Here is a 20,502-nt window from a genome sequence, read left to right as displayed (position 1 = left end):
CAATGGGGCTGAGAAAGAAGGTCCATCAGCGGTGGGTCCTCCCTGGAGTCTAGGACCAGCGCCAGAATTCAGGGGTCTCAGGTGCTGACTTTGGTCCATAATGGAAGGACTCCAGGAAATGTCATATGCCTTGATTGGTTCGTGGCATTCAAGTGAATATGACGACTCATTGTTTTAATTGTACTGGATATTCCAGTGGTCCAGAATCCACAGGACGCTGTCTTGTTTCGAGTCAGACCGGGGGTTTCTCACGCTCACTGCCCTGTCAACTCTGACCGCCCGTAGCTCTCTGGGGCTTAGAGTAAGATTCTTTCCTGGCCCAATTTGAAGCTTGGTGCTGTTACCAGCTGGTCTCCCATCCAAATATTAACCAGACCGAGCTTGGTCCTCATCTGGTCCTCTGAAGCAGGTCGTAGAACAGCTCCTATGTTCTCCCTTTCTCTCACTCTAGCCTTAGGCGGCTTGTTCTATATCTCATGCAAATAAAATCACAGTAGGAGCGAGGAGCGGAAAACAAGGACATCATACACCCCCTAAGCTTTTTATCATGTCCTCACTGCAGGCCCACATTGACTTCCACATATTTGATGCCTATTCCATGCTTGTAGGCGCCTTGTAGCATTCCAGAACTTAGGACAACCTTCAAATGCATGAAAGACAATGAGACAGGATAGTGAAAATGTAACCCAAAGGAGGCCAGTGGGGCGTTGTTAATGACGCACAGACATCTAAAATGAACTTTCCTCTTGAGAAGACCTTCTCTTCACACTAACCTCTTTTTGTTCCTCACTCTCTCCCTCCACCCTCATCTTGGGAAAGTTACTTTTTTGGGGAGTGCAAGACCAAGCATCTCCCCGTCATCGTGGCCACTAGCTAGCTGGTGAGAGATTCTGGGTAAAAAGTAACTTTTTTCCAAACTCTTCTCCCCTTCCTCCATAGACATATACAGCAAGAATGGTGGTGTGCATGCATCGTTTGAAAAGAGTTTAACTGACCACTTGCCAGGCCGGCATTGAAAACAAAGATGGGGGTTTCTTTATGCCATCCCTGTTTTCAATAGCGAGGCGTTTGCTCTACCTCACCAGTTTGCTTGACAAGCAGAAATGGCAGGAGGAGAAGAAACTGGAATGACAGGATGAATCAAAGGCCATATTACTTCTTGTTACCAACTACAGGTGTAGCTTGCACCACGTGCAATGGCAGCTATTTTTTTTTTTTAAAAAATGGTTGCAAACCAGTACATGACTCCAGGGGATAATTTCCAGGTAGCAATTAACATGTCTTAAAATCCATATCCGATTCCAATCTCAAAAGAGAGCATGATACCAAATTACGGTATTAAAAAGGAAGGCTCTAACTTGCTCTCTGATGGGTGCACTATTTTATGGCAAGGAAAATACTCATCTCCCTGAGGGTTATCGCTCGGTCAAACATTTGCATTAAAAACTATATAGTTTTTATTCCATTTTTAATTGTTAGCCGCCCAGAGTGGACTTCGGTCTAGATGGGCAGGGTATAAATTTAATAAATAAAATAAAATAAATAAATTTGCACTAGCTTGTGCAAAAACCACCCTGTCCTTCTACCAATTTTTTTCTGCAGAGGGGTTGAGATGCATTCACTCTTAGCCTCTCTTGCACACACAAAATTTGTTGACATTTGGAGATACTTGTAAGGAAAACGATGCATTTGAATATTAATTACGGACAAACTGAAGTACATGGAGATAACCAAGGGAAATGTGTTCCAAACACACAATTCTGCTACATCGCTAAATGAGTTCAGTCAATTTGCACTCTGTTAAATTGTTAAATGGACTGTCCAATGAAGAGAGAGGTGTTTATACCGTATGTTACGATGCACACTTTAAAAAAAAGGCATATGATGGTATGTGTTTAGAAGAACTCTGAAGAAATGGGCCACTCGTTGGTATTTCTCTAAAGGTTTCATGTGTAGTTTACTTTGCAAATAAAATGCATTTTTAGTGTCAGTCATTTTAATGTGCATTCATGCAAAAAAGAGAGAGAGAAAGAGTTGAGCTTCTTGGTCTTTTTCCCTCCCTTGCTTTTAAAAAAAATCATTCCTCACTCCTCCGTCTTCCACACAACGTTAAACATTTTTATAGGTAAAATAAATGTCAATTTTGCAAGGTTTTGCATGAGACTAGACCCTGGGAGACAAATTGTCTGTGTGCTGAATCTCAGAACAGCTCTGAGTGAGGCTCTTTAGCATCACATGAGATTTCAGCCTTTCAGAACAGAATCTACCCAGAAAGCAAAGCTTCTACAACTCCTTTCAAATGGTAACTCTGCCTTTGAATTCAGCCAGAACTTTATCTTGATGGCAAGGATGATAATGTGCTAATCTTGAGTGACTAAAATTAAAAAAAAAATACAAATATTTGAATTGCTTTCATATTTTTAAGGGGGATTGGGAGGGGGGAAGGCAGAGGACACCCGAAGTTTAAAACTGCTTGCCTTCAACCGTTCATAAATTCATGAAGAAATAATGGCGTGGGCGGGGGGGGGAGAAAATGTGGTTTTATCAGAATGTCATTCAAATGAAAGGTTTAACATTTACATCACAAGAGCGAGCTGTGAGAGAAAACTACCCTTAGGGAAAGAAATGCCAAGAATAAACATTACAGGTTTTTTTTCCCTCTCTTTTTTTAAACCCTACACATTTACCGTCATGGCCCCCAAATGTTTTGGTTTTAGGGTGTTTTTTGTTTTGGAATGAAAACATCTGTAAAAGTAGAGAGACACCAAGGTATATGTTTTGAACACGTACAAGGGCTGCTGAAGAGAGTAGGGTTAATTACGAGAAGCAATGTCTAATGGTTTCGTGCTTAAATCTATACATGAAGATTACCTCGAGGTAAACACAGCCCGCCATGTTCCTAAACCATATGCTCAAAGCTGTCCCACCCTTCAGACAACACAACAAATTAGCTGTGTTTTGATGGTTCTGCTATTTTATAATATGAAGAGGCCAGTTTTCTGTGGCTATAAAGAAAAGTGACCGCTTAAGAGAACAAGGGGGGCCAAGACGGTGTACTTTGCCTTTGTTCCTGTAAAAAAATTAATAAATATACACAACTCTCAAGTGTATAATTTAAGCAAATACATTGTCCGTGCATGAAAGAGAGATTTCTTTCTTTCTTTTTCTTAATCACCCAATTCCAAAGGAACGAAATCTGTTCCAACACACTGCACTTTTTATGTCAAATTGCTGTTAAATTTGTTAGCCCAGAACTGATTTCCTGTATTACGGAATCTTAGAGATTATGGTTAACTTGAAGAAACAGGAGTGAATTTTTGATACTTATACAGGCATGTAGAAGCTTTCATACATAAAGTTTTTTCTCCCCCCCCCTTGGAATGCTTGAAAGACAACCTCGACGCAGTAGCTCAAGAGCGCCCCCTGCTGTACAAAAGGGAAGTTTTCAAAAACGGGTTCAGAACAAGTATGAAAAGGAATACTAGAAAAACACACTGGAGGTAAGGGAGAGAGTCTGTGTGACTCTGAATCCCAGCTATAATTAGCACCCAAATTTACCAAAGGGACTAAAATAACAACGAAAACACACACACCAGCAAATCTGATCAATTAAGGTTCTTTTCTGTCTCCTTCCATGGGGCAAATTAATTGCGATCAATGTGTTAGGAGGCATACACATTAAGGACGGTTCTCTAAGATTTTTAAATTAGAAGCAGCTTCTGCCTTGCCCCCTCTGCCCAAAAAATAAAAAGGTCTTCCAAACTCACTGATAAATATCATCCCAGGCCCTGCTGAAAGGAGATACACTTCACAGCGCTGTGTTTCTAATTAGAGACACATGGAAACGTCGCACCGACGGCAGACAACTCAGCTCTTGAGAATTCTATGGGCATGCAGGGCTCCTGTACTCCCCACATTTGCAAGGCGCAGTGGAGATAAAGTAACAACCAAACAACTTTGCTTTTCCCCTTGCGAAGCACTGCAGTTCCAAAGCGGGAGACAGCGACCTGCAGATCCAGCAGAGAGACCACTTACTGAAAAAATGTCTCTCTCTCTCTCTCTCTGTGTCTCTGTGTGTGTTGTGTGTGTGTTGGAGAGGGGAAGGAAGCCATATGGATCAGGCTCTCCCACATTCCATACAGCTGCAACCTAACCTCCTCTCTCCCTCCATGCTATTTAGACATGTGCATTTCTCTGGAATACCCAGAATGTAGACCCTAGTTAGGAAGAGCAAGAGTTTTTTTAAAAAAAATTCAAACCCCATAGACTGTTCCTACAAAAGCAAAACCAAACCAAACACAATCTAATCATGCAAATGATCAGGAAGCCTATTTAAGTCATGCAGATCCATTTGGTTGACACCCTTTGGTGGCTGCCTTGTGTGTGGTTGATCCATTGGACTGTTTGCTTTGGATTCGACAGACGGTTTGTTGACCATCGTTTCTGGATGATCACTCCGTCCGTTTGTGAGAACGTTGAGGAAGTGAGTTTGGTTGTTGAGAAGTGACCCTTTGTTTCCTGAATAAATATTCCCTCCCATTCCTTAGCTCCAGATCTTTTATGCTATGGATATCACAGGTCTTCTCCCATTTATACTGGTCACCATATTTAATTCGACTCCTTTATAATTTGCACTCAGTGGATTTAGTCCTTGCAAGGTTTTCTGCAGATCTTCATTCTGTCATTAGCCAGTGGGGTCCTTTCCCTTCCGCATGTTTGCCTTCATCTGGTCCCCGTATGAAGCACTGATTTGGTTTTCTTCTCTGAAGATCAGAAATGGAGACGCCAGAGAAAGGCAAACAAGATAGCAGGGGATCTAAAGAACAATCAGATCTTCCCACGAACCTTTGAACAAACGGTGTACTTTTAGACATGATAGCCTTCAGATATTAGTTGGTTTCTCATGAGAAAATAAAACAGACTTCTCTACTTTTTTGCTTTAGAACACGGTGTTAGAATGGGTGGAAATCACAGGGTAGCAGACCTGGACGAAATAGCTCAAAAAAGTTGTTCAACAAGGGAACAGAATGACCCAGAGGTGCTGAGTTCCCTACACTGGAGGCATCCAGAGCCAAAATGACATAGATCAGCCATCTCTCAAGGATGAGCAAACTGAAATCTGTATCACAGACAGAGCTTGCAAAAATGCTTTTCAGAAGTAATTTCTTCCCATTATCATTACAATGCTAGAGGAGGAATCCAAGAAGGCTGTGTTCATTATCGGTTGAGATGTTGAAATGAATCATCACACTGTTTATTTTGCTGTTCATTACTTTTCTGTTACTTGGGCGGGGGGGCTTAAGATTCATAATTATATATATATATTTTAAAAATAAATCTATTGGAAAGATGGTTGTTGTGGGTTTTTTGGGCTCTTTGGCCATGTTCTGAAGGTTGTTCTTCCTGACGTTTCGCCAGTCTCTGTGGCCGGCATCTTCAGAGGACAGGAGTCGGAACGCTGTCCATGCTCTGTTGCTGTTTGTTGGATAGTTGAGTATTTATAGCTGTGGGAACAGCTTTTGTCCTTTTCAGGAGACCGGGTGATTATGGTGATCAGCGTGTTTTTGCTGTGGATGTATTGTTGTGATAATACTCAACTATCCAACAAAAAGCAACAGGGCATGGACAGAGTTCCTACTCCAGTCCTCTGAAGATGCCGGCCACAGAGACTGGCGAAACGTTAGGAAGAACAACTTTCAGAAAATGGCCAAAGAGCCTGACAAACCCACAACAACCATCAGATCCTGGCTGTGAAAGCTTTTGAGAATACTATCGGAAAGACTTTAAATGATCACTAAAATTTAACTTTTGAAAGTAACTAGAAAAGGTTACTCCTTACACCTATAAGGCAAATTTGCTCCCTGCATTACTTTTGGAAGAAAATTGGAATGATCCAGTGCTAAGCCAACAGTGCTAAGTACATACCATGTGCTCCATTTTTCTCCAGTGTTCTTCCAGAACTGCCATTGGTTGATCCCACCAGTCTGTGCATTTTTGGTAACGTTTACCCTGGAACCAAAACTGCCGTAGCCACTCAAACTCAACCTGCAAAACCATTAAAAAAACCCAGTATTTCTTAAATGGCAAATGGAGAGGTGATTTGCAATGTGCAGGCATATGTTCACAAGGCAGTCAACAATGATAAATCTGTGATGAGTCATGAAACATTAAAGATACATGTTTTATAGGTATCTCCCTTTATGAGCCTACCAAGGCGCCAAGGTCATCATCATGCCTTTCTCTCAGTCCAACCACCTTCACAGATATGTTTGGTGGAAATATGGGAGAGGGCCTTCTCTGTCGCTGCTCCCAGACTCTGGAACTCCCTCCCACTGGAGGCCAGATTGGCCCCATCTTTGCTATTCTTCCACAGGCAGACAAAGGTGTTTCTCTTCAGGCAAGATTCCCCTCAATGACTGGCTGACTGTGTGGAGTTTTAAATGGATGGTTGTGCCTTACTGCTTTTAGTGTTCCTTTTGCTTACCTTTTTTTTTTTTTAGTGTGGTATTTCTTTAATCCTTTTTAGTATTTGTATACTTCCTGTGGTTAGCTTGAAATATTGTCTTTTATGGATGTAAGCTGTCTGGAGTCCTTTTTAAGAGAAAGGCGAGGTAGTAACATTTTAAATAAAATGGAATAAATAATACAGATTCAAATATTTTTTTTTTAGCTACTGGAAAATAACCACGCCCAAGCCAAAATTTCATCCCTCAAGCTCAGTTCAGAGCTTTCAAAGAGGGTGGTTTTTCCACCTCACCTCTCAAAACATCAGAACATTCGACACCACGATCAACAAATAACCTAAATAAATAAAGCTGATATAGAACAGCTAGGCTACAGCACGGATGACTGCAGAGGAGTTGAACAAATAGTATTCCTTTATATCAGTGATTCCCAACTTTGGGAATCATATGCCTGTCCCCAAATGTTCTTGGACTACAACTCCCAGAAGCCTTCACCACTAGCCATGCTGCCAATGATTTCTGGGAGATGTAGTCCAAGAACATCTGGGGACCCAAGGTTGGGAGCCATTGATTTATAGGATTTATAACTCCCCCCCCTTTAAGTCCTTAAAATAGCTTTTAATCAGTCACAATTACATGTTCAGACATGTACACGCAAACTATATACCTCCTAGTTTTCTCACGAGTGGCAGCCTTCAGCTTTGCAGCTGAGACGCCTTCGTTGACCAAGAGGTGGAGACCAACCTGGTCTCCTTCTAGACATACTATTCTTCCCAGAAGGGCAGAGGGCATTTTCTCGCAGTCACTGTTGGTCCCTTGTCCAACAGCAGAGATCAGAACATGCCTGACTTCAACCTCTTTGATTCTACTGATGGCCAGGGACAGGCCCATCAAGAGCTATTAGCGTTGGCAGCCAGAAATTAGCAGTGCATATGCAGGAAATGCCGCTTTATTGCTAGTTGGACCATTGATCCATCTAACCTAGTGGCAGCAACTCATGAGGGTTCAAGGCAGGAATCTTTCCTTTAGCTAGAGATGCCAGGAATTGAACCTGCAACCTCCTGCATACCAGGCATACACTCTACCACTGAGCTATGGCTCCTCAGCTCCTGACAAATGCTACCGTATACATCACTCCCAATCTGTCATGCCTCTCCCAATCCTAACTATGTTTTCACCTGGCCTATCTCAGACAATAGATGAGTCTGACCATCATGTAGCTCAGGTGTGAGATATGCAGTAGGTTGATGGAAGAATAGGCAGCTCTGTTCTTAGGTCTGAATTCTCTTAGATAAAAGAGTGGAAGAACTGTGTGTGTGGTTCCCTTCTTTGCCAGAGTGTCCGCCACATGACTACTATCAAAATGTGTCGCGCAACGAATTGGGCAATCATGCCAAGGTGGGGCTGGGGAAGGAAAAGCCTGGGAGATTATCCCTTTCACACATACATATTTATTTTTCCAACAGGATTCTGTCTTAGCCTGTTCTCATCCTTTTCATCAGGAAAGTCACAGACCAACGAAGTCAGAAGCAATCATCCTTTGTTCTTCCTTGGTATGTTCCCTCAGGTCAACTCCACCAAAACGTCGAGTTCCTGCTCATGACACAAAACTCTCTTCAAAAAAAAATAATCCGAGCCAGCACCTTGCATTGCCACTACCCGCAAGTCAGGGAAGAACAATAAAAACTTTATAAACTCTGCTAGTTAATCTTCAAGCCCCAATTCTTCTTTCTTTGAAAGACTGTCTTCTCAACTCTGTTGTCTTCCTTCTCTTTCCTGGTTCGTTCCAAGTGAGCTTCAGTCCTGCTCAATTGGAGCTGTATATTTATCTTGGTTACAGCCGTTGTGGGGTTCCCCCCCCCCCGACACACAGCCTCAAATCCCATTTCAATCTTCACCTGCAACTACAAAGGCTGTATCTCTGTTTACCCTTATATAAACGGTGATGGGCAAGACAAAGAGAAACGTGTAGATGGAGGAACATTGACCAGAAAAGAAAAGGAAAAAAAAAATCCCCAAACCTGATTAAATTCTCACCTGAGAATATGCTCTCTTTGCTTCCCCTCCCCTCCCCTGCTTCACCGCTTCCTCCTAAACAGAACAGATACAAAAATCTGAAAGCGATTTTAGTTGACAGTCACTAAACGGACCGTTTGATGTGTGCGACTGCTTTCAATAGAAGCTGTTTAAACAAAAAGAGCTACAGATATTTGGAGGGGGGGGGAGGCAGCCCTGTTGATAAAACATATTGACGGGATTAGTGGACACCAGCTCACTGAGGGAGACCTTCGCTATTCTGAAAGAAAGGTTACACACACAGTTTAACTTCTCTTAGCATACAAGCTTAATGGCCTAGGTTCTTCTCCAACAGAGTTCAGCCGGAGTTTAGTCCCTCTTCCAGAATCGGTCCTAGGGGAGAGCGTCTCAGGGTTTCGTTGTGTATACGCAACAGTAAAGGAGAAGCAACAACAACCAGAGAAACCCAAGATTTGGGCACAAGAAGCAAAGTGCGTGAATTGCTTTGGCACAGGAAATAGAAATAAAGAATCTCGCAAACACATCTTCCCATCCCCAGCAGTAACGATGTAATAACTGCCGATTAAATGATTATATAATAATGGCCAATTAAATGACAGCCTACTGCTCTTTCAGGAGGCCCTAAAGACGCCGCTTGAGGCAGCTGCCTCACTCTACCTCATGGTTAAATTTGTTCTTATTTTATGCCTATCCTCTCCTTCCTTCAGGAAGCTTGGAGCGTCATTTATAAGGTTCACTCCCTGATTAAAGGTGTTGTCGTTCATGGCTAGGCAAGAGATAAGGGTTGGTAAATCCCGAGAGGCTCATGAGGGTAACCAGGATGGACTGCATTTCCTCAACTGAAATGTTCTGTTCCACCATTTTGCCTACGACAGTAGACCTGGGAGAGGCCAATCGTCCGAGAAAGACCAATGAGACATGCATGAGTAAGGTCGAGAGAGGAAAGAAGACAGAACCATAATGAGGAGGAAACACAGCTTGTTATCAGTACGTTGGGAATGCAGGAAACTGCCTTTTACCAAGTCCATCAACTCCATCCAGCCCAGTACAGTGGTACCTCGACTTGCAAACTTAATCCGTATTGGAATTAAGTTCGTACGTCGAAAAGTTCACAAGTCGAGTCAAACTTTCCCATTAGAATGCGTTGAAAACCATTTTAATCCGTATCTGCTGTTTTTCATTCGTATGTCAAGCTAGACACATTAGTTCCCTTAGAAATACCACTAGGGGATGATTTTTTCTTTTGACCTAAGGTGAACTTAGGTCAAAAGTAGGAGAGGAAAGTTTTCCCCCCTTTTTTCGGTTCGTAAGTCAAGGCTCCATTTGCAGGTCGAAGCAACTTTTTGCGAATGGAGCCTTTCATAACTCGAATCATTCACAAGTAGGGACGTTCACAAGTCCAGGTACCACTGTATTGTCAACTCTGAGTGGCCGCAAAGTTCTCCACCGTTTCGGAGAAGACTCGTTCCTAGCCTTATCTGGAGATCCCGGGCATTCTTTAAGGGTCCCCTATCCAAATACAGACCAGGCTTCACCTTACTTAGCTTCCCAAATCAAACCAGCCCAGGCTTGTATGGTGACAGACCTTGTCAATGCTTGATCTGCAACTTTCATGCATGGCACCAGAATTTGTGTGTGTGTGTGTGTGTGTGTGTGTGTGTGTGTGTGGATGGGTGGGTGGGTGTTTTGTTCATTAAAAAGTGTGCTGGTTGGTTTGTCCATCTTGTCCTTTTGCCTTCCCCCTCCCATGGAAAATCATTTTCACCAAAGCTAGATCAGGATACAGCAGTTTGCTAAACAGTATTCCCCCCCCAATCCCACCTGAGGGGCATTGTAAAGGCAGAACAACAGATTGCTGCACACTTTTATTTCCTGATCTCTCTCTGTTTGCAGCACTGATTTACTCTAGCAACACAACCACCTTTCTCCCGTTCGCCCTTTAAGCTATTATGAAAGACGCATTTGGAGAGTAACACAGTCAATAAGGTGTGGGGGGAAAAGGCCAATGGCCGGCGGCTGACATTTGGTGAGCCTGGGGTGGCGGTAGTCCTTCTCCGTCAATTATTTAAAAGCATTCGGCTTATTAAATGCCACCTAGGTAGATGATCTATATTTTTCTTCTCTTCAATGCCAGCCGGACCACCGGCTGGGCTGCCATTTCGGTGGGATGCACTGAAGGCAGGCGTTAGCCTTCCCTCGGCTGTGTACGCCGAGACTCTTCTCAGCAGTGACCTAATAGTCCATCAACACACTCTGTTTGTTGTGTGTGTTTGAAAGCTCAGGTCGCTATGGGCGATTCAAACTCTGCTTGTCCGTGGGAAGTGCTTAAGGCAGCCAACAGACCTTTGCCCAACAGCTGGGACTGGCCGTTTGTGCTGCTGGGGAACAGAGGTAGCCCTAGAGACCAACCAGGTCGAGAGGAACCAAGGCCCTCCTTACCTGCTCTCCACCTGTAGGACCTCCCCCATGAAATCACCATTGATCGTTGGTGCTGCACCAGGAAAAGCAGAAGTTTTCGGCATCTGGCACGTCGCCAACATACATGGTGTTGTATCCTGGCCCTCGGCTTGTCAGGCAGGCCAAGACAGTCTTTGGGAATGCTATTTTCTAGGATTAAGGTTCCCAGAATTCTCCAAGCAGCTTGGCTTGGGAATCTGGTAAACTGTAGTCCCAGAAAGACATACTGAAAGCTCTGGAGCAGGGCAGGCTGCATGTAAGAGACCTGGAGGTTCGCTTAGGTTTCTGGAAAGATGCACTAGTCCCTATGCTGATGAAGAAGTCCATTGATCGATCTTGGACAGAACAATTTCCTCCCCTTCCCTCAAAAAACCCCCGGTGTTCACAGCTACACGTTCTCCCCACTTGGTTCAGGTGTTGGTGCCCCAGTTCTGGAAAGTCTTCCAATTCTCTGGAGGAGATGGCAAGGAGAGAAGATCTATGTTTTAGAAAACCCTTTGATGCAACATTCCACCTTCGGGGATCAAAACTCAAAGACAGGGACATGGGAAATCTGGGTTCTAGTCCCCGTTGAACCACGGATGCCATGGAGTGACCTTGCACCTCTGAGTCGCCCCCTCTCTCTCAACAGGACCTAACACACAGACACAGTGTGAGGATCAATTGCAGCGCATGAAACCCATGTTGGCCGTCTTGAACTCACCAGATGAAAGATGTGATGCAAATCTGGTAGGTAGGTAGGTAGGTAGGTAGGTAGGTAGGTAGGTAGGTAGGTAGGTAGGTAGGTAGGTAGGTAGGTAGGTAGGTAGGTAGGTAGGTAGGTGGGTAGGTGGGTGGGTGGGTGGGTGGGTGGGAGGGAGGGAGGGAGGGAGGGAGGGAGGAAGGAAGGAAGGAAGGAAGGAAGGAAGGAAGGAAGGAAGGAAGGAAGGAAGGAAGGAAGGAAGGAAGGAAGGAAGGAAGGAAGGAAGGAAGGAAGGAAGGAAGGAAGGAAGGAAGGAAGGAAGGAAGGAAGGAAGGAATCATTCTCAGGTCCTCCTACCTCTGTACCAGCTCTTTGACACAGCTGGTCCCACCTACTCAAGGATATAGGTCTCATCTATCCAAATTAAAAAACAACAACAACACAGAGCTGGAGTCAATTCTTGGTCCTTCTGCCTCTGTAGCAGCTCCCCTGATGGCATCAGGAACCAACAGAAGCCACCTGGGTCTCAAGCTGAAACCAGACACTCTGGATGAGTGTTGCTGAGACAGCAGCTCATCTACCTATTCTTCCCAACAGCCTTTGCTTAAGACCATGGAGGTCTCTGGAAATGGAGCAAGACTTGGCCTTTGGCCACTTGACTCTCCCCTACTAACAGGCAGAAAGCAACAAATGGCATGTACCAAATCATTCCTGAAACAGCAACCCATGGCCGTACTTAGGCTTTGAGCTGCCATGTAAGGAAAGCAAAGAGGCAAGTTTAAGCAAATATACTGAGAAAGGTCCTTGGCCATGAGATTCTTGCATTACCTTAGATATGCCCATCATTGGCCAGATTACTTTCTTGTCTCCATCAGCTGGTGTTCATGCACGAGCGTTTCTTTTTCCCTCCTCAACTGTCTTCGCTCACCGTTCCGGGTACATCTCGGTGGCTGAATAAATCTCCTTCAAGGGCCTGGGCCGAACAACAGGTCAGCCTTCATTCCGTGGTGCCAAATCATATACTTCACGGTAAATTACTTACGGCCGCACAATCGCCAGATTGCTTGAAAGGGTAAGTGGATTCATTCTTTAACCGCCTTGTTTGCTACCACTTCTCTTTTCTCTCCTTCCAAAAGAAAGAAAGAAAAATGCTATGCTTCAACAGAACTGACCGAGGATTTGCTAGAACAGTGTGTGGGTGTGGGGGGGTGTTATGCTTATCACCCTCTTTGATGCTGTCTATAATGGCACCTGGTATTTCAAACAGAGTTTGCTTATCTCAAAACAGGAGAATGAGATGTCCTTGTTGACCGATGATGATTTGAAGGACAATCCCTTCCAACCTTTCCCCGCACAAGCCGTTCAAGCTCCAATTAAAGGTACTGTGGCTCATGTCAAAGAAAAACAAGAGCCAGAACCCAAAAATGCAGCTTCCAGATAGACTGGCCAAGCTTTCAAGCCATCAGAGGAAAGGTAGGGTGAGAGTTTGGGCCATGATGGATACAAAGAAGAGTGACAATAAGGTTTCTAGAGATCTGATTAGTACTAGTAAGAGGATGTCCATGGTTCTGTGACTACACATACACACACAGAGAGAGAAAGAGAGAGAGAAAGAGAGAGAGAGAGCATGGCCACAGTCACAAAATGAGTTTTGATTGAGATTACTTTTAAACTTGGCTACGTTGGTAGAGATTTATTTCCACGGCCAAACTGTTACTAGAGGAGCAGGTGAGCAAAAATAAAGGAGTTATCCCCGTACACAAAGCAAAATTATCTTCCAAGAGATTCGCTCAACTAGAAGACCAGACTCCGTCAGTCAAGACATTTAGAGGAGGGTGGCTGGTTGGTTCCAAGGATGGGGACTCCAGTCGAGAACTGTCAAGTCAGACTTAAGTCTCACACTGGTGACTCGACTCAAGTTTGGTTTTTTCAAAACACATGACTCAGAACCCAATCACCCTGTAGCGAAGAGCCCCGCCCTCCCCTGTCCGTCACAGCAGAACATTAGAGCAGGAGCCATTGACTGGTCGGAAGGCGGGAGGGAGGAGGACATAAAGACGTGTGTATGGAGTCTTGGGGAGATTCTGTGAGTGAGAGACGGTGTGTATCTTGAAAGTGTCTGGAAAGTGAGTTAGAGATCTGTAAGAATCTAGATTGAAACAGAGAGTTAAAAGAGTTTTAAAGTTATATCAGATTTGATTCAAAGACAAGCGATTGGCAGCCTTTGATTTATCCCATGAATATTTGTCGTTTATTTACTTCCCTGATCAAATAAAAGACTTAAGTTGTGTACAGCACACTTGTCTCCATACTCTATTGATATTAAAGTCTTAATATCTGGTGGCAGCAAAGAAGGAAGAAGAGCGAGAATCTCCTGAAGGCCTGAGGGGATAGGGGCTTCGGAGGAGATTGCCACACACACCCTCCCTTCTTTCTGCAGAAAAATATTTTGTTTTTACTAGGGACTCAGATTTGGGGCTTGATACTCTGGGCTTGGGGCCAAAGACTCGAATTCAGACCCAAAGGCGTGCCAACATCTCTGCCTGATTCTCACCTCATGCTTGTTTGCATCCCTTTTTTTTTTTTTTTGGAAAAACCAACAACTAATTTTATGTTATTTATTTTGGGTGCGATGTGTGGCCCCCCAGGCTCACCAAAGATGCTCACCTCTGCTCTGCACCCACTTCTGTTTGCCAACACATCTGTATCAAAGAGGGAGAAGAAAAGAACTTTTCCCTAGGTCACGACACAGGGCTGGGAGGAGAGGTGAGCCTCTTCCTAAGAACAGGCTGAGCGATGTACCACATGTTTATTTTGTTTATTTTTCTCTCTTTTTGCCATGAGCTTGACATGACATCAGTATCTTTTTCATGGCCCCTTTAATGTGATCCACTTAGCAATTTGTATAATGGGATTATATAGCAGAGAGCTGACACTGTCAACAGACCGATTGATAAGGACGAAATGCTAAGTGACTTGTATGTGAGTTCATGTTGTTATGTATTATAATTATACTGTTTGTCTTTGTGAACTGTCTGGAGTGCAAAGCATGGTATGGGACAAAGTATTGTACAAATAAATTGATCAAGCCCTAGGTATGAAGACTGGCAGAGCGGGGAAAAATGACTTACTGATCTCAAGAACACTATCATTATTTCCTTTGTTCTTCCTAGGAAAATTTCCTGCACCACAGAGGTTTCTCAGGGGGGAGCATCTCTCAAGATTCAGGATATAAAACCGAGATTTTCTTCAAACATATGCCTCACAGATTAGTAGCATACCACTTGTATTAGGCCATGAACCTACTGAATGTTACCCTATAATTAGTATACAAAAGGCATGTGGCCTTTCTTCTCTTCTCTTTCCTTCTTTCTTTTTTTTTTAAAGGAAGAATCAAAGACCTGCATTAGCACTGCAGATGTTGAAGCTCCCCTTTTACAGCAATAACTCGGCAACGAAATCCTGTCTCCACAGCGAAATAAACCAGGGCTAAGTTGTCCACATGTGTGGCAAAGGGGAGACTGAGGGAGGGAGAGGCTTCTGTCCTGCGGAATTAAACCCCTTTCCAAATGAAAAAAAAACTAATCTTGGAGAACAGGGAGAGAAGGGGGATCAGAAGGCAATCCATTAGTGATATATAGAAGAGGTCCTTGTTTCTCTGCTTGAGTCTAGCATGAAAACAGATAACCAAAACTGGGACAAATGTACTTAGGAGTGAAGCAAGGTACCATGGCCAATGATCTGCAGAGCTTGAGAAGAGCTGTCTTCGGGGACTACACATCTTAGTGAGAATCTCCTGACAACCATGGTTAATGGTTCTGGATACGTCGTCATCGTTTAGTTGTTTAGTCGTGTCCGACTCCTCGTAACCCCATGGACCAGAGCATGCCAGGCCTTCCTGTCTTCCACTGCCTCCCGGAGTTGGGTCAAATTCATGTCGGTTGCTTCAATGACACTGTCCAACCATCTCATCCTCTGTTGTCCCCTTCTCCTCTTGCCTTCACACTTTCCCAACTGGATACAGATGGTTCTGGATACAGATCAGCACAAACCACCAGTTCGGTGGTTCGTGCTGATTCGGTGTATGACCGAACTGGTGTTCCACAGTTTGCCACTGCGCCTCCCCCAGCGATTGACCACTCAGGGACAGCGCCCAGAGGAGGCAGGGCAGGGAAGCCGGGATGCTGCTTCTGAGTGTGCAACCACCAGAGGGGGTGGGTGGGCTGCTGAACCATGAAATACCTGTTTGGCCATCCGCCAAACCGGCATGAAATGCTGGTCCATGCTCATCTCCACTTCCGGATTAGCAGGTCCAAGAGCTATGCTGCAAACAGCTACGTATCAAGAGAAGTCAAGAAATGAAGTCAAGGAGCTAAAGACAAAGAACACACAATTTATTATCCAACGTTCTCTTTTTAAAAGGACCCAAGGAGGCTTACACCATTAAAAGATAATATTAAAAGCTAAAAACACTAAAAATATAAAAGTTCAAAACAAATGCCACACTAAAAATGGTAGGCAGAAGCAACACCCCAAAAATATTGAAAGCAGTAAGGCACAACGGTCCATCGAACACCCCCCCCCCTTAGGCAGCGCGACACAAAGGGAAAGCTTGCCTGAAGAGAAAGGTCTTCACCTGCTTGTGAAAGGATAGCAAAGATGGGGCCAGCCTGGAGTATACACAACCGAATCCATGACAACCTGGTTCATTCAACACAGCAACAGAAGCTATTCATAAGCCCTTCTAGTCCAGGAATACCCAATGCATAGAATCCTAGATGGCCAAGGTCAATAAAGACCCCGAGAATACATTCCGTGTCCAAGAAGACATTCTGAACTGCAACTCTCCTATATGTGAAGATTCTCAGTCCTCTACGTGACGTTATCTGGAAGTTGACTCATGGCAACCGGACTTCTTTCTTATTAGGTTGAAATGTTTTGCTATTCATCCAAGTACTGAAGAAGCTGTATTCGCAAAGACTTTCACGGACAGGATCTAATGGTTGTTGTGGGTTTCTCGGGCTCTTTGGCCGTGTTCTGAACGTTGTTCTTCCTAATGTTTCGCCAGTCTCTGTGGTCGGCATCTGAGATTAGGAAGAACAACCTTCAGAACACGGCCAAAGAGCCCGAAAAACCCACAACAACCACTGAAGAAGCTACTTGGACGAGAAGCACAATGTTTCAACCGAACAAGAAAGAAATCCAGTTGCTATGACTCAACTTCCAGATGCATTTCTAATAGCTCACCGCACAGGATAGCTGCTGCATGTAGAACCAAACGTTCCTGGATCTTGTCTCGGTGACACTCTTTAAGGGATTATGACACAGAAGACAATTTAGTGCAGGTCTAGATAACTCACGGTCTGTTAAGACGCATGTTACTCATCAGTCACATATTAGCACCTTCCTTTTAAGGCAGGCTATTAAGCAAGATATGTCTCCGGAAGGCTTGGTATTTTAAATGCTTTTTAAAGGGTATTAAAATTGTTTTTATTCTTCAACTTGAAGATATGTTTAATTGTTGTTGTTTTTTCATATGACATGTATATATCCTTTCCAAACTGTTGGTTGTTGTATCGTTTTAGCTGGCTGGGCAGCACAGAAGTGGCTGTTGAGCCAGAGGTTAGGTGTTCGGTTCCCCACTGGGCGTCCTAGAAGAACCAGCCTGTCTAGCCTTGGGAAAGCTGCACAATCTTCAAGGTGTACCCTCCATTCCCCCCCCCCCAGGAAAAGGGAATGGCAAGCCACTTCTAAGCATTCTCTACCCTGAAAAGGGTCACCAGAAATCAGAACTGCCTTGATGGCACACATTGTAATGAATATTATTTAGCTATTGTGAGCCACCTTAGGTCTCTAATGGGAAAAAAAGTGACATACAAATATCAATAAATGAATACTAAATAATATTACAAAACACATGCAAGCTTGAGACACTTAGAGAAAATGCAGAGTCCATGCAAAACGCTTGGTGCAGTTTATGATTAAGGGTGAGCCTTCTGCTTACCTCGTTATGTATTTCTTCTACTCCTTTTATAGTTCCGATATCTAGCGATTTCAGAGCCAGGCATCCCAAAGCGGCGTCGCCGTGCAAGTTCTCAAGGGCAGCATTGCATCGGCCCAAAATGTATGGCAGGGTCCCCTGGGAGCACTCCAGTGAACGAGTAAACAGAGAAAGACAGATGAATATAAGACAAAGTCAAGCGAACCAACACGCAAAGAGAACCCCACTCCTTTAAAGATGACTAGAACAATCAAATTACAGGTAGGAACTCGTATTTAGCTTTGATAGACTATCTGCCATGGAGCAGTTTTATTTTAGAGATAGTTTACTGCTAGAGTAAGGATTCAAAAGAATGAGTGTAAGTCTTAGAGCTGGGAGCCTGTAGCTTTCCAAATACCATAGAACCATGGTATCTACAGGGGATCGGTTCTAAGCCCCTGCCCCGTGGATGCCGGAAACCATGGATATAGCGAACACGAAACACAGCATTGTCTCTGGCTTCCTCTAATGGCCAGTTCTGGTAGAAACACCATGGATATATGGATAAATACGTCAGGGGTTATTTATTTATTTATTTGATTTGTACACCATCTCATGAGTGTTAAGATTACAGCAAAATAATTTTAGAAAAGCACTAGCCATTTTTTTTCAAGCGATTTCAGTGAAACCACATGTTTTTGTAGAATATTTCCACTGCCATTTGGATTCCTGTGCACACTTTGCCTCCTCCAGAAGTCTTTTTTTTAAAGCTAGAAAAAAACTGTGTTGTAAAATTCAATCGTTTTCTGGTTTGGAATTTAAACACCAAGGAAGTGAATGTTTCCTTTCCTGTCCCTGTCTTCTAGAATATTCTGCCTAACGTTGATGGAGCCGGAGTACGTCGGCCATATATGTGAGAAATAATGCAAAGCCAGTCAAAGAAAAAAACAGATTTCACAGATGAAGAGAACACAGATGGATCAGGTGGACAAGGGTCCCCCTACACTTCCCACGAGACTTTTCACAAAAGTTCCTTTTGTACTGAGAAAACAAACAGAACATAAAATGGCCTTTCCTTGGAAGGGAAGGTGGGTCGTAAGGATATGCCTGTATCAAAATGCATTTTAGTTAAATATTCATGAGGGCTGCAGAAGTTGGGGGGGAGAGAAACACCCGGAAGAATAATCTTGGGAAAATACCATTTGGTGTGATAATTCTTTCAACTGAACATTTCCACAGTATATCATGTGAGGTCACAAAGGTTTATAAAAACAAAGCAAGAGCTTCTAAAGACAGAAAGCATTATTTCGGGTGGGTCTTTCTTCATGGCTACGTAAGGAAATAGGGACGTGGTGGTGCTGCGGGCTAAACCGCAGAAGCCTTTGTGTGCTGCAGGGTCAAAAGACCAGCAGTCGTAAGTTCGAATCCAGACAACGGAGTGAGCTCCCATCGCTTTGTCCCAGATCCTCGCCAACCTAGCAGTTCGAAAGCATGCAAATGCCAGTAGATAAATAGGTACCACCACGGTGGGAAGGTAAAATGGCGTTCCGTTTCTAGTCACGCTGGCCACGTGACAACGGAAACTGTCTTCGGACAAACGCTGGCTCTACGGCTTGAAAAACGGGATGAGCACCGCCCCCTAGAGTTGGACACGACTGGACTAAAAAAAATGTCAAGGGGAACCTTTACCTTTACCTCTGTAAGGAAATGTAACTTTTAAGAGACACGGAGAAGGATTATCACATTAATATACATATACGATAATAATGATGATGTAAATGTGCAGCAACACTTCTATGATATGTGGATCATTTACAGTATTTTAAGTATTTTGGCTTGCGTAAAATCTGGAATATTTTAGATGTCCTCTCTGACGACTGTGTATTTTGACAACAGAAAATGGATTGCCATTGATTCGCCACGGTAACTGTGTGGTATAGGTATCAAAGTTGATATTTAAATCCTTCAAAGCACGGGTTTCATTAACTATTGTCTTGGGCTAACAAAAGATAGAGCACGTCTTGAGAAAACACAGCAACAACTTGAGAAGCTGCAGTCAAGACTCTGCTCTTGATCCGAGTTCGGTCCCTGTGGGCTCAGTTAGCTAGCTTAAGGTTCACTCAGCTTTCCATCCTTTAAGGCCATCAACTGAATACCCAGCTTATTGGGGGAGGGGAAGCAATGTGTAGCCTGCATAAATAAATTGTAAACCACCCAACGTGCTTTAAGTAATACGGGGTGTTACATAAGGCTATGAATTTCTAGAGAAATGTTTTGGTCCTAAAAGAAAGCCTTTGGGGGGTCACTCCTGAAAAATTTAGCTGTGTAAGAAAAAGCAGGAAGAGAACGGTCATCTTCTCTCTTACTCACCTCTGCCACTCTATGGGTGGAGCTGAATCGGGGCTGATGGCCAGCCAAGACACAATGCTGGTGTGTCATATTCATATCATCTAGAAAGAAGTAACAAAGATGGCGATGAAGTTTAGAGATGGGCAGAAAGTTTCATAGCTGGGAAAATGGAATTTCTAATTCCCCCTGTGAGGCCAACCTTAACTATGGCGTCCTTGGGGCCAAGCACTAATGCTCGGCCAAACTATCTTCCATGCTTAGTTAGCATGTTTATTTCTTTTTTTGTTAAAGTATTTCCAGTCTGCCCTCTGTCAGCAGGACTCAAGAATTGACTACCATCCATACAGCTGCATTAAAACGATCGAAAACTATTTCAAGAGAATAAAGGCCTTCATCCAACTGGTAGACCCACTGCCAACGGGGGAGTCAACACTTACGTAAATCTCTATGGCCTACTCTAGTTGAGACTTCTAACTGGATTTTGTTCTGCAATCCAAAAGCAGATCTAAACCTGTAATCCAGCTATGATCTCA

At 43.7% G+C, this 20,502-nt stretch overlaps 1 protein-coding gene across 12 annotated transcripts in view; it reads right to left on the bottom strand.

Moving 5' to 3' along the window:
* FTO (FTO alpha-ketoglutarate dependent dioxygenase) overlaps positions 1-20,502 on the bottom strand; it is a 228,703-nt gene that overhangs the window by 142,728 nt on the left and 65,473 nt on the right. For 9 of the 12 annotated variants that reach the window (XM_020800047.3, XM_072980732.2, XM_072980730.2 and 6 more), the window contains 3 exons: positions 19,991-20,070; positions 17,645-17,788; positions 5,926-6,045 (listed from right to left, as the gene is read on the bottom strand). In XM_020800047.3, the coding sequence (XP_020655706.3) occupies positions 5,926-6,045; positions 17,645-17,788; positions 19,991-20,070 (344 nt within the window). Of the gene's footprint in view, positions 1-1,715; positions 4,764-5,925; positions 6,046-17,644; positions 17,789-19,990; positions 20,071-20,502 lie in introns of those variants that run through there. The other 3 variants (XM_072980731.2, XM_078380459.1, XM_072980737.2) reach the window with 2 other exon arrangements.

This window comes from Pogona vitticeps, chromosome 10 (assembly GCF_051106095.1).
Source record: "Pogona vitticeps strain Pit_001003342236 chromosome 10, PviZW2.1, whole genome shotgun sequence".
In the NCBI taxonomy this organism is placed as follows: domain Eukaryota; kingdom Metazoa; phylum Chordata; class Lepidosauria; order Squamata; family Agamidae; genus Pogona; species Pogona vitticeps.
This window is presented reverse-complemented; position numbering and strand designations above follow the sequence as displayed.